Raw genomic sequence first — 17,256 nt, forward strand, 5'->3', positions numbered from 1 at the left:
GCATATAATATCAGTCGTCACTATATATTCCAATATAAAATAAATGTCACAAAAATAATGTGCTTAGTTTTATGATCTTGGTTTTTATTGTGGGGCAAACACAATAAAATGACGAATGGGGAAAAGCCTGATTATCTCAGCAAAGGTTTTGTTACCAGCTGTTTAAACAACAACAATAAAAAAATAAATCAATATTGAATTTTCATATAGGTCTATAGACAGTTTTGAGTATTAAGCTTGGTATTAACGCAGTCAGATGAGAAAAGGCATGATTAGATATGCTTCATTGAGGCCTTAGAAATATGATACAGTTACAGTGTGTTTTATCAATTAACATTAAATGAAAGTAGGTCAAGGTGTGGTTTTCTCCATTTTTGACTGTGAAAAGTGAGTCTGTGTCTAAATAAAAGCAGCTTGGATGAAGGAAAACCATTGAGAGTTACTCTTTTGACTAACACACATAAATGAATAATACCTGTCAACCCTCCTGTTTTTCCAGGGATTCTCCCCTATTTTACAGTTCTATCCCGCTATCATCCTGTAAAGGTATTTTCCTGTATTTGTCCCGTATTTTTAATCTTTCTATGAAGGGTGGCAATAAACATTAAAGAGTCGATCCTGTCTATATGTAACTCAAACCGCCGAACCGAAAATCGTCCTATATGTGCATAAAAAGTTAGGAGAGTAATCGAATGCTCTCATTATAATGTTAGATGTGTGCATTTTTAAAGTGACCTCTGTTATTAAATGCAATCAAACGAAAAATCCAAATAAATGATATTCATTCGGTGCTCTTTAATCAGAATGTTTAGGTTATACAGTGAAGAAACAGCTAATGAGATTTTATACCTTGATTCTATTTCTTTATAATAACGTTAGTTATTAATTTTAATAAGCTGTGACTGTTTGCTAATTTGCTGCTAATGTATACTATTTATCTTTTTTTTTGTAAATAATAAAACGTATTACTGACCATTGAACTGTTTATTTACAATGAAACAGCTCCAGATGAACATATTTAGTAATTAGGGGACTTTTTTTTGGAGGGGGGGGGGGGGGGGGGTATGGTGGGCATATCCCTTATTTTCACATCCCAATGTTGACAGGTATGTGAATAATACACCATAAAACCAGCAGCATTTCAAATAATTAAACATGGTCCATTGTGAGTTGATGTTTAGTTCATTTCCCGCTCCCTTTCCATCTCTCTCCCAATACCTTACATGCTACATTCCCATAAAGACAAAATGCTCATAAATAATAAAACAAAAACAAATGGGCTTTTGGCTTTGTCAGTCAATGCCGTGGAAAATACAAACAAAAAAATCCTGTATAGTTGGTGACAGATCCTGACACAACGGTCGTTGCATAGCCTTCAGATGTACTTTCGTTACATAAATATAAAGTTTACACAACTTAGATAACAAGTTGTTCATAAACTGCGTTTTTTTCCCTCTTTAATTGATAATAAATACAAGCACCAGCATCCTTATTTCCCTGTCAGTGTGTCTTTCCCAACGGAGTGGTCTCTGTGACAGGGTGAAGAGCATGCAAGTCCTTCATTTCCGGTGCTGCTAAATAATTCATCACTGGCACTGACGCACATTTACAAACATCAACATACATTATCATCTTACTACTGTGATGACTGGTGTTGGTTATATCCTGCTATCAGAAATGTTTCTTAACAACATTTTAGTTTTTAATATCTGCAGCAACTGCGTGATGCTCTCATGTCAATATGGACCAAAATATCTGAGGAATATTTCCAGTACCTTGTTAAATCTGTGCCATGAAGGATTAAGGCAGTTCTGAAGGCAAAAGGGGGTCCAACCCGGTACTAGTAAGGTGTACCTAATAAAGTGGCCGGTGAGTGTAATCAGTTAAATAGACTTAAGCATTCATTTAGTTGTTCAAATGTAAAATGAGATGAAAAGCCGTATCTACTCACGCGCTGTCAGGATCAGCAGGCTAGTGCAAAACTCCTTAAGAAATACTGGAGTAAAATACATTGTCATATTTTAAAGACATGGCGTGGAAAAATGAAATTTTATGCAGTGCCTTTTGTCCGGTCTGAAAGGTACTTTATATTGTATATCAATAAGGCAGTGAATATCATTGATTTTTTAAGAAAACAGGCTTCAAACACGGCTATTTTGTAACGGCATACAGTTGACCGGTGTCCTGACATTTTATCCTGCCCATCAGATTATGCTACCAACACTGTATTTGAATGGTTCTGAGGTTGGGGTTAAGGATTAGGTAAGTTAGGGTGATATTACTGCTTCATATCACACTACTCCACATTAAAATTTAGACTGGTGGCAAAATCTGATGGGTATATGGCGTCATCAAAATGTGCTACCTACTATTTGAATGAAAGGTAGGTCAATCTGACAAGGTAGGACACCGGAAGTCCCTCTGAATATACCCTATTTGGTTATTATTTGCAGGGTTTTTCACACTTGAAACATTTATAACACTCTGTCTCTCTCTCTCTCTCTCTTTTTTTTGGAGCACTTAAGTTTGTCCGTTTTTTTCAACCTACTTTTGTTCTTTATGAACCTTTTTCACAAGCCTGCTATTGCACGTTTAATGGTCATCATAATCCTAAATCCTTGAAAGTTTTTTAATATTTAGAATTTTAAAAAAATGTATAAACATTTATTTGCAGTTATGTATTGTGTCATCTTTGCGTCAAATTACAAAAAACAAATTACCGCCTATGCGAGGGGTTTCTAATGCAGCACCTATGGGGCTCAGAGTAAGTTTGACGTTATTCTCTCGTCGGTCTCACACAATTTTCTTGTCTTTTTCTGAAAGTCTTGATAACACCATCTTGGCATTTTTCTGTTATTATTTCAGCAAATAGAATTGTGAAAATATTATTTGTTGTATTCTCTCATTCACTATGCTCCAAGTTTACCCAACTTTGACGTCTTCCGCTACAGAGGAACACGGAAATGTGAAAAGGGTCTATTAAAGTACTGAGATAATACAGGATACTGTAATAAAACATTCAGCAGTTATTGCACCCTTTCTGAACACTTTATGAAATCGACTATTTTTTAAAAATAAATCACTTAAGCAAATGATACTTTCATTAAACACCCACCTGTTAGATTAAATAAACAGTCTATTTTAAATGAATCATTTTTGAATGACTCAGTATGATTCAGTTAATCACTTTTTTAAGATGGGAACTTGCTGTCATCTACTGGTTGTATTAGTGAAATATATTCTTTTCATGACAGGCCTAAGGGGACATTCACACAGAATGCGGCCTCTGAGTCCAAAAAACACCCCCACCATGTTAAAGTCTGTGTGAAATCAAAATTTAGCACACATTTTACTCTTTAGGTCAACAATAAATCAGTGCAAGTTAATCCCCGTTTATTTAGTGATCTTCAAAGTCTGATCATTTACATTTGGAGTGATGGTCCTTCTCTGTTAAATTTCAGCCAAAATATTTTAACCACACACTCCTTAGCGTTAGTTTGCTAAACGTGAATGATGTGCAAAAAGAAAGCCCCGCCCCCTACTCAATATTCCATTTCAGTTGAAAGCACATCAACATACTGAAATAAAAGTCTCAACAACATTAGCAACATTTGCTTCTGCTCTGGAATGGCAGTCCATCTCTGATAAGGTCTCTATAATCCTGGACCAGGCCGTATCGTGACCAGATGCAGTGGTGGTCATGAAGGAGCGGAGATCATGAGACTGATTCCTGAAAGACCCCAGTGACAGACGAGTCTCCGCATTGATCTCGTGGGCCAGCCTGAACACCTGCCAGTGACCTACTCACACCTGCATCTTCTCCATGATGGATGTCCAGTGTTCTCAAACCCCAGTGGCTAGACTGCAGCTCTGCACATGAAGTTTGGCCAGAGGAGAAATGGTCGTGCCCAACTGAGCCTGGTTTTTCTCAAGGTTTGCTTTCCTTCACTTTCATCAATTGGTGAAGTTTGTTTCTCGCCACTGGCTTGCTTGGTTTTGGGACTTGTGGAGCTGTGCATCGATGGATTACTCTTCAGCGTTTGAACTTCAACTCTGAAAACTGGACTGACACGGTTTCAATTTACTAGAACCTCTACGTTAAGCTGCTTTGACACAATCTACACTGTAAAAGCGCTATAGAAATAAACATGAATTAAACTGAATGTCAGATTGAGTGAAATATGCTAAGCCACGCCCCTCCAACTACTAGTTGAAGTTGAGTGAAAAAACAGAGGAGCACAGAAATAAAACCCCGCCCCTTCTCAATATTTAGTTTCAGTTGGAACTACATCACTCTGGAATAAAAGTCTGCAGCAACTTCCGGCTCAAAAGCTACTCTAAAATCAACATGTAGCTCTGATCAATTAAAAAACATTTATATTTGGTCACTTTATTTTGACGGTTTGTTACATTGAATCTACATGTCAACTAATTCTCATTAGATTATAAGTAGACTGTTGGCTTGGGGTTAGTGTAAGTTGACATGTACTTGCAAAGTTTCTTATAGTCAGTTAAATGTCTGTTGAAGGAGCAGTAATCAACAGATATTAAGCAGACAGTCTACTAATACTCAAATGGACCATCAAAATAAAGTGTTACCTTATATTTTTCTCTTAATTAAAAAAAAGATTAGCTATATAAATCACAAAAAGACCTGATATGATCAATATTTTGGTCTGTGACTATGTAAACAGATAGAAATCAAGGCTGTGGATTTTTGCTCCCTGCTGCTTTTATTTTTGAACTAACCTTCATTTCATCAGGGAGTCTCGCTGATGTTGTTACTCTTTCTTCGAACCCGTTTCCTGCTGCGCATGTGCAGCAGCCCTTGTCTGCTTTGCCCATTTCTGAAAGCAATCTGATTCTGTTTGGAGCAGAGCCACACATAATTCAAGCCTGGCTTTCTAGAGGTTTAATAGCAGGAAATTGGAGATAGTGATGTAGCGTCTAATTATCAGAGCGATTTGGCTGCTTTCTATTTCACGTGCCTTGGGAGTCATGGCCGCATGGGACAGTGTGGAAAGATTGCTTTTGTTTAAAGTACAAAAGAAATCAAAACTAACCATATGATTTTGTTCGCTCAGATTCCTAGTTTTGTGTTGAACAATTTATCTGTTCAAGTCTTTAAGGAACAGTTTTCCCTTATAATCTAAAATTAAAATTTGAAAATCCACTTCCTGTTTGTATTTGGGTTAAATTCTCAGTGTACGTCTGTCTGAGGTATTGGGTGTGGCTTATATATATTTACTTTAGATGTTGCCTATGCTGTTGTTGTCTTCTGGAAGGAATGCGTCAATAGAGCCACTATATTAGTACAGGGTAGCACTCCTTTGAAATGAATGTGGGACCAAGGTGTAGCGGAGGACTGGCCATAGATATGTAAACATTTACAAATATATCTACAATCAGGAGTTTTCAAGGTGGTCAGTATGCAAATTTTTTAAAATAAATAAATAACTGCTGAAAAAAAAAAAAAAAAAAAAAAAAAAAAAAAAAAAGACCGCACGGGCATTGCCGACAAAGAGAGTGTGTTTGTGTGCATGGAAATATATTATCCTCTCTTCCTCTTAAATTTGATCTAATCCATGTCCTGAAACACACCCCCTCTCCTGCTTTCACTTCTAATTCTAACTGAGGAAGCGATTCGTTTGTGAATGAATCTCTATTATGAATGACTCGTGTGAACTATTGATATCCCTGCATCTTAATGTGCACATCCACTTTTCTGATCTAAATGGTCTCCGCTTGTAAAGTCGTGAAATATCGGTAATGTATGGAATACTGTTTCCAGGTTCAAGCCGCTACTTGAATAGAGAAAATATTCGTTTATGACAACTTTTTAGTCACACATATCACACATTAAAGTGAATTTTATATAAAATACATGGTGTACACAACAGTCTCTCGGCTTGCTGCATCATGAATACCAAAATTTTAACAACTTAGTAAAAAATTCATAATTTTTTTGCCATCTGGTATTAGGCATGGATATATATATTGCAATCGTGATTTTCAAAATTAACACATCGCTTTGTAAATATTTATTATTACCATTTGTTGAATCTCCACATACAGTTTGATAGAGCGCTTGGACCAGGAAGCTGCTTCACGTGATGTCACACTTAACAATCGTTAAATTGCAAGTTCACCGAACGAACCGGAGTAACAGATCCGACATGTTACCAGAGGAGGGAGGGAGGGGGGGTATTGGGGGCCATGGGGATGTGGGAACAGTAGCGTACTGAAGTGAAGAGTGTGAAGTGTGGATGTGTTGGTTTGATGCGTGTGAAGAGGGGGATCGATAAAATGAGATGCTGGATGATATTTTAGAGGTGCCGGTGCTTGTTCCGACACAAATTAGGCCCTGTATATAACAGTTATAATATTCCATAATTTAGGGTGGAGAGTATGCACATTGAGGTGCAGGCACTGTTATGTTATCAGGCACCCTTACAAGTTACTTCAAAAACTAGCCGTTACTTGAATTAGCCGATAATAATACAAGTTTCTGGCACCGCAGCATCTTGTTGTCATATTTCAGTTACATTGTTTGCTGATTTTATTCAACAAAACTAGCATAAGCTTAGTATTTAGTGTGAGTTGATGCTACTTTGCCTTATGGTCAGTGCAGTAAGAGACTGTAGCATCATCAATAACGTTCGTAGCACAAAATTTCGTAACATACAAAAAGGAAATCTTACCTACGAAATGTTCTGTCTTTTTGCTGTTTTCTTTGTTTGCACGTTACTACACTCGTACACAGCGCAAAAGTCCAGCATCTTCAGACTTGCTTTAGTCTTGACTAGTGCACTTGAATGACTTCTGTGCTGGGAGCACTGTACAAATGTGGCGGCGCTATTGATTGGTCCGTATGCGATATCTACTGTATATATCATACTTAACCACGACCCTCCAACTGTAAGTTTTAACAGCGCTATGACAAAAACAGAAACGGAGGTGTCTGTTAGGTTGTAATAACTCTCCCCAAACCATTTTCCTTTCTTTCAGAATGAAATGCCTACTTTATTACATCCAATCAGCTTGTAGTAGAAAAAAACAAGCCACACCCACTGTTGTCTCAATTAATATTCAGTTTCTCTAGGAACTGCGTCACAAAAAAAAAAACGGTCGCAGCTTCCGGTTCATGCAGACTTTAATAAACCAAGAATTAAATTATATTGACATGTTCGACATCCGTTTCAACTCCACAACTCGATGTTACCCAAAACTAAATAAATCAAAATCAGCAAGCGTTTCAATATCAACATTTTTTATTGAACGTTTTCCGCCTTATTTCCGTAGCCACGTTTTGGCTGTTTTGTTAGGGTTTTTAATAATTTTGCCTTTTATACAGTATTGAAAAAAAAACAACAACAACATGTGCAGTGCATTCACATTTTCCCAAGGGATTCTTTTTCGTTTTTGATCTCTACGAGGGTAAAACGGTGAGAAGACTGAAAGCTGGATCCATTCATAAGCTGAGGTTTTCATAAGAGTGGGAGTGATCTAATTAAAAAGAATCTACAACACAATTATGGATTTCTTATTCTGCCTCCTGATTATTTTCCCCGATCGAATGCTTTACGATTTCTCGGTTTGCTTTTTGTTTTTAAGCGAAGTCCGCTACCCAGAGTTCATCTTTAGTTAAAAGAAACTTCCCAGTCAGTCCATGCGAAGAGCAGTCCAGAATCTTTTTTTTTTTGTCATTTTTCCTGTCTTTATGTTGCTCGCTCCTTGTCTCCTTGTGCAGACATGTGATCCACTATGCCACATAGGTGTAGACTTTACGATCCTCCGGCGTCCGGGCCAAATACTCTCTTTCTATTAGTCCTTCAATGCGCTTTTTAATAACCACCGGGCTTGGCAAGAAACGCGCCCTCAGCTGCTGGGTCACCTGATAGTAAACAACCAAAAGTGATCATTAAGAATTTGCAGGTACCATTTTTAAAACTTAATAATAACAAAATAGACGTAAAAACACGACAGGCTCACCTCCGCTACCAGTACGTTGTGCTGCATTTTCTTCCTGGACTTCATGATGCGGACGATGGCAGCCTCGATTTCATGTTTTCTGTCATCGTCTACTTTCTGCCGCGTCTCTTTACGCTCGGGGTCCGACTCGCCTTGCTTAGCAGCAACTGAAACAAATATAAACATTTAAGTTCAAACTTTATTGAATTTGAGATTATGTTATAAGAACATTTTTTGTGTAAAATTTAAGCGGAAATTTAAAATGTAAATATTATATGAAAAAAAGGAGAGAAACAGATAAAAAGGCAACATGCTGAAAAGAAGAAAATAAGGGAAAAGAAAATCTAAATGAAGCCGAATAATTTCTTTAAAAAATTAATTACAAGAAAAGTAATTTACATATGACATTCATAAACATGCTGCATGTATGCATGTATATAATAACAACATACTAATACTATAAATAATATACATTTATAAAACAGTTCTGTCTGTATCTCGAATTTGAACAGCACTTACTAGAGAATGAAACAAACGATCAAAACTATTTGATCTTCATTTCTTTACTTCCGTAACGGCGCCCTACAGCCGCATAACATGTTACCGCAGGCGCCTTTGACCATGCAGAACGTTTTGGCAACATTGTGAAGAGAAAACTTGTAAACGTACAGTACAGCACTTCAGAGTCACACTGCTAGAGATCAAAGATTTATGTAAATTTGACAACTGAACACATTCTGTACTGTACAGCAGATATTGATTGACAATAGTCTACAGCCAGTCAGGACGCAGAACACAATGCGCGAATCAGGATGCTGAACACAATACGCTGTAGAAAAAAAAACACGTCAAATTGAACTATAAAAAAAATCTGCGAAACTGCGAGGCCATGAAAAATGAACCACGCTATCGCGAGGGACCACTGTATAGCAAATTTCATACACAATGGTAAATCAAAGTGCTTTGAAAACACAGAATAAAAAACAGGTAAAAGAAATAAAAACAACAAATGAACAAAATGACTAAAAACAGATTAAAATGTGGTAAAACAGGTTTAAAATGAATAAAAAAGAAAAGATATAAACATTTAATCAAGTTAAAATAGTAAAATAATCTCTAGTGAAGGACCATTCTTTTCTATGATTACAAAGGGAGGTTATGTTTATAATCAATCTCATTCTATGGAGCTTTTTACTGAACCAAAAAGGAGACGTTAATATATTTAGGAATTTAATAATGCATATAAGTGCCCTTTTTAAATGAAGTGATTCATTATTTCAGACTATTGCTGTTTAAGATCTCTTCACTCTGAGTCAGTGGCGCCCTCTTGTGGCCCAGTACCTGTTTGTATTTTGACTCTGTGCAGTTTGGAGGTAAACTGGTCGTTGACTGTAAACACGTGGCCGCTCTCGATCTCTTTACTCTTGGGCTCTTTCGTGAGGACTCTCTGTGTGGGTTTTCCACAAGCCAGCGACTGCAGGGCCCGGACCAGCTCACGCTCGGGGATATCAGTCTCCTGCTGGATCTCCTGAGGGTCACAGATCAACCAGGTTGATTGTTTGAAAGGATAAAGGGGATAGTTCACCCAAAAATCTAATTGACCTCATCATTTACTCGGTGTTAAACCTTTGAGCTTTTCTTCATTTGAACACAAAAGAAGATATTTAGAAGAATGCTGGTTGCTGGGACTCATCCACTTCCATAGTATGATGTTGCAATCAGCATTTTACAAAATATCTTCTTTTGCATTCAGCAGAAGAAAATAAGTCAAATAGATTTCGATGACAGAATTTAAAGACATATTTGACATTTCAGAGGCCTTTTCTTATTAAATCCTCATCCAAGTTTTAAAGGGCACCTGTTATGCCCCTTTTAATGAGATGTAAAATAAGTTTCTGATGTCCCTAGAGTGTGTTTGTGAAGTTTCAGCTCAACATTCCCCAAAAATAATGTTTGATAACTCTTTGAAACTGCCCCTTTTGATCTTAATTGTGCCATTTTGGTGATTGTCGCTTTAAATTCAAACGAGATTGTGCTCCCAGCAATGTTTTGAAAAGAGGGCGGAGCTACAAATGCTTGGGTGTCAGCATAGTGTCAGATTGAAAAACAAGACTAATGTCCTATGCTAATGAGGAAGAGATTGTCACTGATGGGCGGGGCTTTCCCCCTCTGATAATGCGTACAAACGGAGAATGTCAATCAAAGTTTTTGCAGACTGTTTTTATCGAGTGTAATTATAAATTATAGAACCAATACATTTTAAACCATGTTTAAACTCTTTACAAACCCTTATAAACCCCTTATAAAAGAGATTTTTGCATAATAGGTCCTCTTTAAATTTTTGAGTGAACTAACCCTTGTAAACAAAGGGGAACAGGCGGATGGTTTTTACCTCAAATGTGAACTTCTCTCGGTTGTTGAAGAGCATGAGGATGGTCATCTGGAAGGTCGACACCTGCAGAATGTGCTTCCGTGTGTTTGAGCCTGTTAATAAAGCACCGCCGACACCAACATCCGAACCGTCCTCCTGAAAGAGAAAGAGACATTTACAGTGTAAACATTTTCGAACTGTAAAAAAAATGCACCACTGGTGGATCTCATGAGATGTACAGGTTGTAATCATGACAGTTCAACCAATGAGGAAGAGCAAAGATGGAGAGAGGAGTGTTTTGAATAAAAATCATGAGGACACTTCATGTTTTAAAAACACTTTTGTAATATAAGAAATCATTTATAGTGACCTTTACAACAACTGCTAATTCTGATTTAAAACTGTTTTAAAGGGATAGTTCACCCAAAATTGAAAACTCTGTCCTCTTTTACTCATCCTTCACTTACTCCAAACCTGTTTGAATGTACTTCTGTTTGTTGACACAAAGGAAACTAGTAACAATGACTTCCACAGTATTTGTTCTTCCTACTATGGAAATCAATGGTTGTAGGTTTCCAGCTTTCTTAAAAACATCTTCTCAAGTCATACCATATATCAGAATAATGAAACACATTAGGGTTCGTAACCACTTTGGGATGAGTACATTCTGAGTAAATTTTCATTTTCAGTGAATTATCCCTTAAAGATCAGGCCCGGGACACACAAAGCTGACAGTCGGCTATTGGGGTCAGTCAGTCTGGCTAGCTGGTTTGGTGCGTTCCACACGATGCCCCCGTTGAGTTAACGTCGGAGCTCGTTGGCCCAATTCAATACGCATAATCAGTGTTGGGTCATTGGTAGGCCCACACGGAATCTGTTTGCGCAGAATTCCGCAGATTTCCACATATTTTTACCCCATCATTGATTCAGTTTATTTACTAGTGTAAATGTGTGTAAATTTATATTTATTCTGTTTTTAAATTAATTACAGTAATATTATTGACTAATATGAAAATATTCATATGATTTATTTACAATACAGTTTGTAAGGTAATATTTTTCTGTCTTTTAGTAGAGATATTATACGAGACACTTGCTTTGTTTACCAAATGAGATCTAATTGGATTTGCATTGTAAACATTAAATAAAAGTTAAAAAGGCATTACTTTTTATATCATATATTAAAGTTTTAGTTATGATGCTCCTAAAATGGTTCCGCATAAATCCGCAGATTTTTAACACAATTCTGCGCAGAAATAGCAAAAAATGTCAGCAGATTCCGTCAGGCCCTAGTCATCGGCTGCCTAATACTGAACACAATGGCCAATCAGCAATGTTTGGTCATTCTGAATGAATGATGAATGCACTCAACAATGCTCAAATGTTAGCGGGAAATGGACATTTGAAAAATTTCAGTAGCGATTGACACAAAGCCGATTGACAATACTACAAATCATAGATTTAGAAATCCATTTTATAATGAAAAAATTCATAGAAATTCTTATTTATGCATTAACATTTCTATTAGAACATATTACAAGACTTTCAACATTTAAAACATGCTATCTAATGCAATGACAAACTATTCTGTTTGTACCTTCTTGATGGGGCCGTAGAAGGTGGCGTTGAGATCTGCTGAACCCATGTGGTGCTGGAGTGTGAGTTGCCTGCCGCTGTGCTTAGCCAAATAAAACCTGCACATGTTCAAAACCACATGAAATCAAGCTACAAGCGGCAACACCTCTAACACTTTATTTACTTACAAGATTTAAAACAAATGTTTGTGTGTGAGATGATATTTAATATACAGTTGAAGTCAGAATTATTAGCCCCCGTTAATTTTTTCCCCAATTTCTGTTTAACGGAAAGAAGATTTTCTCAACACATTTCTAAAGAAAAGTTTTAATAACTCATTTCTAATAACTGATTTATTTTATCTTTGCCATTATGACAGTAAATAATATTAGACTAGATATTTTTCAAGACACTTCTATACAGCTTAAAGTGACATTTAAAGGCTTAACTAGGTTAATTAGGCAGGTTAGGGTAATTAGGCAATTTATTGTATAATGATGGTTCTGTAGACTGTAGATTGTTCTGTAGACTATAGAAAAAAAATAGGTTAAAGGGGCTAATAATTTTGAACTTGAAACGGTTTTTAAAAAATTAAAAACGGATTTTAATCTAGCCAAAATAAAACTAATAAGACTTTCTCCAGAAGAAAAAATATTATCAGACATACTGTGAAAACTTCCTTGCTCTGTTAAATAATCTATTTGTGAAATAATTAAAAAAGAAAAAAAAAATTCAAAGGGTGGCTAACAATTTTGACTTCAACTGTATATTTTAGATGCCTGAATAAAAAGTACAAAAAAAGTGGTATGAGGTGAGCGGTACCTTCTGAAGACCTCGAATGCGTGGCGTGGGGAAGGTGGGATGTTGCATTTAGGAGTGGCTGACTGTGTGGGCCAGTAACCAGTGGTCAGAACTCTCACTGTGAGGTCAACACCACACAGAGACACCTGCAATATGAAGACAAAACACACACTTCTGCATTAGCATGAAAGTACAAAAGGGAATGCACTGTTTCATTTACAGAAACCATTTGCAGCCAAATGATCAGCCATACAAAAGAAAAAAAAAAAGAGAGCTTCATCATCAGGATGCCCTATTAACATTGGTTTCTTACAGTTTGTCAATAATAAAATGTAAAATCAATGAGTCATGAATAAACACCAGAAATGAGGCTAAATTCTATAAGCAACTATTTTCCTAAAATTAATATTTTTCACTTTGCAACATATAATACAAAGTAAAATAACTACTAGGGCTGTGCGTTTAATTGAAATCATATAGAAATCACGATTTGGAGATGCACGATCACTTTACACCACGATTTTCTCACAGAATGCTATTTGAACCAATCATAACACAGTGCGCGAGAACACGAGACTGAATAGACTGCATAAACAGGGATGAAGTTCAGCACAGGAGGACTCTGTGCCAAAAAAAGTCAACATCTCTGGTGTGGGATTTCTTTGGATACTGGAAAGCTGATGTATCGCAGAACCGGGTGATTGTAAGTCATTTATATATTGCATCTAAAAGCTTGTGGAGAGCATGAAGCGTGTCGATGGCAACGATCAACCCTTTTCTCAGAGCATAATCTATAACAAAGATTGCTGCAGTTACGATAAGTTTTATTTATGGAGCAAATTAAAAAGCACTGGGTGTTTGGGTGTTCTGTGTTTCTCTGAGGTAATTAATCTACCTGAAATGTGTACATTCAGGGTTTTTGCAGGTTCCACAGAGTTAAATTTAAGACTTTAAGACATGTTTAAGACCATTATGAATGAAATTTTAGATTCATAAAGGGATAATAGCAAATTAATTTTTCGAATGGCCCAGATGGAAAAGATTTTTTTTGACCCATCAAAAAAAATATTATTTAATACATTTAATAATACAAAAATACTTTAAAATATTTAGCTAAGAAATAGAATCTAAAATATTTTAATTGATTATTATTAATTATTGTATAAAAACAAGCAAGCTCTACTTGTATCCATTCAAATGTTTTAAAAGTTTTAAAAACTATAATAAACTAAATCTATGCACAACATTCTGTCCAGGTTGGTGTCCTCAGCAGTAAATACAGGTATAACTTTTAAACAAATGTTATTTTAAGGAAAATAATTAAACCATTATGATAAATAGAGTTTAAATTTACCTTTTTAAATAAAAAGTTGAAAGATTTATTGAGATGATTGTTAGTGATTGTATGGGTTTTGGCCAGATTGGGTAGCAATACATAAATGGGAAAATAAGACCCGTTTAAAAAAAGATTTAAGACCAACAACCTAATATTTCAGTAAATTTAAGACTTTTTAAGACCCTGCAGAAACCCTGATATGAAGTATGAAGCTGATCGCTCAGTTCTTGTTACTTGACTTGCGGTGCGGCATGCTAAAAAGTTCAATTTAAAGTTTGTCTCAAAAGAGACATTTTCAACTAGCTTTGCATGGAATACGCAAGAGCGTCACATTTAATATGCACGCGCAAGCTGCGAGCCTTCATTAGAAATAATGGACTTGTGCGCGCAAAACACACAATAAGTGAACGGGCTATTTCACAGCAGTATCACAAAGAGGTCTTTTATCTATGCATTAGGGCTGCACAATTTATTGTTTCAGCATTGATATCGCAATGTGATCATTCACAATAGTCACATCGCAAAATTTGCAATGATTAGTCTGTATTATAATTGGTCATTGTGCTTTTGAGGTCTCTGACTGTATAATGATTTTAAAAGCATTCAGGCACAAGAAACTGTACTGTGAGTAACTTTAAAGTGTAATTTATGAAGAGTAATTAATGAATAATTGCGTTGAATTATTTGTATATTTATTATTAAATTATTGTATCTGAATACTGTTAGACACAGAAAACGATACAAGACTGTTTGTTTCAATTGGATAATTTTCTTTATTGTATTTATCAATGCTTGTAGGTTGATTTTTAGATTTTGGGCAGATGCACTACCCTACAAAATCAACCCAATCAGTCTAATTTATTTGTTTTGCCATAGGTCTATTCTAGAAACTATTTATTACACATTTACTAGGTAAATCTGTGTGTGGAAAAAAAAATCGTGATTAAAATAGAAATTGCAATATTCAGGTATGTGATCAGCCGAAGGAAAAAAAAAAAAAAAGAAAGATAGATGAGACCCCCTTCAAAAAAAAAAATAAATTAATTAATTAATAAAAAATAAAACTAATAATAAAACTAATAATATATATATATATATATATATATATATATATATATATATATATATATATATATATATATATATATATATATATATATATTATTAGTTTTATTTTTTGTTTATTATATATATATATATATAATATTTTATTATATTTTTTTTTATTATATATATATATATATACATATATATATATATATATATATATATATATATATATATATATATATATATATATATATACATATATATATATACATATATATATACATATATATATATATATATATATATATATATATATATACATATATATATATACATATATATATATATATATATATATATATATATATATATATATATATATATATATATATATATATATATATATATATATATATATATAATTATGAATATTAGAATGTAAATTTTCCAGTAATTTGGGCGAGTCTTTAATCCATGTAAAAAAATAAACTACTAGTCAACAATTGGAACTATTTTAAGCCATTAAATCATTTAAAGGCCTTAAAATATTAAGTCCAGTTGAATTGAGTAGCCTAAAATACTTTACCATTTCACCCTGAAAAAAATAACATACATTGCAAAAAAAAGAGTTTATCATTTTCCCTATACTTCTGCGTAGTTCCTGCTTTTTAATAGTTTTAATTAATTATAAAATATCAATTTTTTTAATTTGTAGCATCATCTTAACTTACGACAGTTTCAGGTATTAAATTTGAGGTGCCTGGCAGCAGTGCTAAATAAATGACATAAGAATAGATGACTTGCAGAGGATAATAACAAATGTGTGTCCTGGCTTTATCTACAGGTATACTGTACATAGAGCGCACATAGTCGTGACATGCAAAGGTCAGTGCGTAAAAAGTGTGCAGCAGCCGCACGCATTTAAAAAGATTTCATAAGCTTGCATATTGCCAGCGGGTTCGTCATATGTGCACATTATAGGACTACATAATATCATTAAATGATATACACAATAGCCTAGGTATATCTACAAGATCCCTGAACGATGTCCGGAATGCAGCAGTTACTACTTCTGTGCACAATGATAAACTCTGAAGGGACAAACCATCAGGTTGTCTGCTTTAATGATGATGAACCTCACAATGACACATCCCCCCATCAAAAACCCCCAAAAAACATCAGATTTATGCAAACTACAGGGGTCACCCCATTGAGCTTGGAAAATACGGATATCCGGATATTATACGAAAGAATCACATCTCTGAATATTGTTCAAGAAAACAGTGATATGTTTATTTTGCCCATATCGCACAGCCCTAAGAACTACTCAATTGTGACTAGCAAACATTTGTTTTTAGGACTCTGCAACTATAATTAGCTTATCTTAAGAACAGCAAAAGTCAACCTGGTATATTTATGTGTGTGTGTGCACGCACACGCACCTGTGATGTCTGCAGATGGTGGCGGAATTCATCCATAGTTGTATTAGAAATGCTCATGTCTCTAAACATGCCCTCCAGCTTAGAGGTGAACTGACAACCGCACTCGGTCTGAGAGAGGGAAAATATTACATTAGACACAGAGCAATCCAGTGAATAAGAGTGATGATGAGGGATACGATGTTCACCTTTAGTTTGGAGATCATATTTTTCTCAGAGTCGTCTGAAACGCTCTTATTGGTTAAAAGCCTTCTGGCCAGATGCTGTTTGTAGTAACGTTCGAACACATCCTTCTCCTGCATGAACCTGAACAGAACCATGGCCTTATCCAGGATGGACTCCACCTCTTGCTCTGTCAGCTGAACACAAGTACGAAAAGTCATGTGTTAGCATCATTGAGGAATTTTAGCAGATTATTTGTGATATTATTTTATTATTATTTTAAGATGTTCAGTCCGTGTTTTTAATGTTTCTTTCTATAAATATATATTTTTTTCAAGTGACTTAATTTCCATGTAACAAGATTTTATGTATTAATTATAACAATGTGATTACAAGGTATCAGAATTAATAGGTCAGAAATAAATAGGTCTGTTTTTAATTGTTTAATATTAAAATATAATTATAGTATTTATTTTGCACTGTGCATAACTTGTTATCTTTTATTTGTGCTGAGCATTAGCTTATAATTAAATTTAGTTTAAGTTAAGAAT

General features: G+C 35.0%; 1 protein-coding gene across 1 annotated transcript in view; it reads right to left on the bottom strand.

The window, feature by feature from the left end:
* Positions 1-7,253: 7,253 nt before the first annotated feature.
* cul3a (cullin 3a) overlaps positions 7,254-17,256 on the bottom strand; it is a 33,268-nt gene continuing 23,265 nt past the window's right edge. Inside the window, exons 9-16 of the mRNA XM_056481070.1 lie at positions 16,732-16,902; positions 16,547-16,654; positions 12,740-12,864; positions 11,940-12,036; positions 10,364-10,498; positions 9,313-9,499; positions 7,993-8,138; positions 7,254-7,894 (exon numbers count right to left, since the gene is read on the bottom strand). Of these exons, the coding sequence (XP_056337045.1) occupies positions 7,763-7,894; positions 7,993-8,138; positions 9,313-9,499; positions 10,364-10,498; positions 11,940-12,036; positions 12,740-12,864; positions 16,547-16,654; positions 16,732-16,902 (1,101 nt within the window). The 3' untranslated portion in view covers positions 7,254-7,762. The remainder of the gene's footprint in view (positions 7,895-7,992; positions 8,139-9,312; positions 9,500-10,363; positions 10,499-11,939; positions 12,037-12,739; positions 12,865-16,546; positions 16,655-16,731; positions 16,903-17,256) is intronic.

Source organism: Danio aesculapii, chromosome 2, assembly GCF_903798145.1.
Source record: "Danio aesculapii chromosome 2, fDanAes4.1, whole genome shotgun sequence".
NCBI lineage: Eukaryota > Metazoa > Chordata > Actinopteri > Cypriniformes > Danionidae > Danio > Danio aesculapii.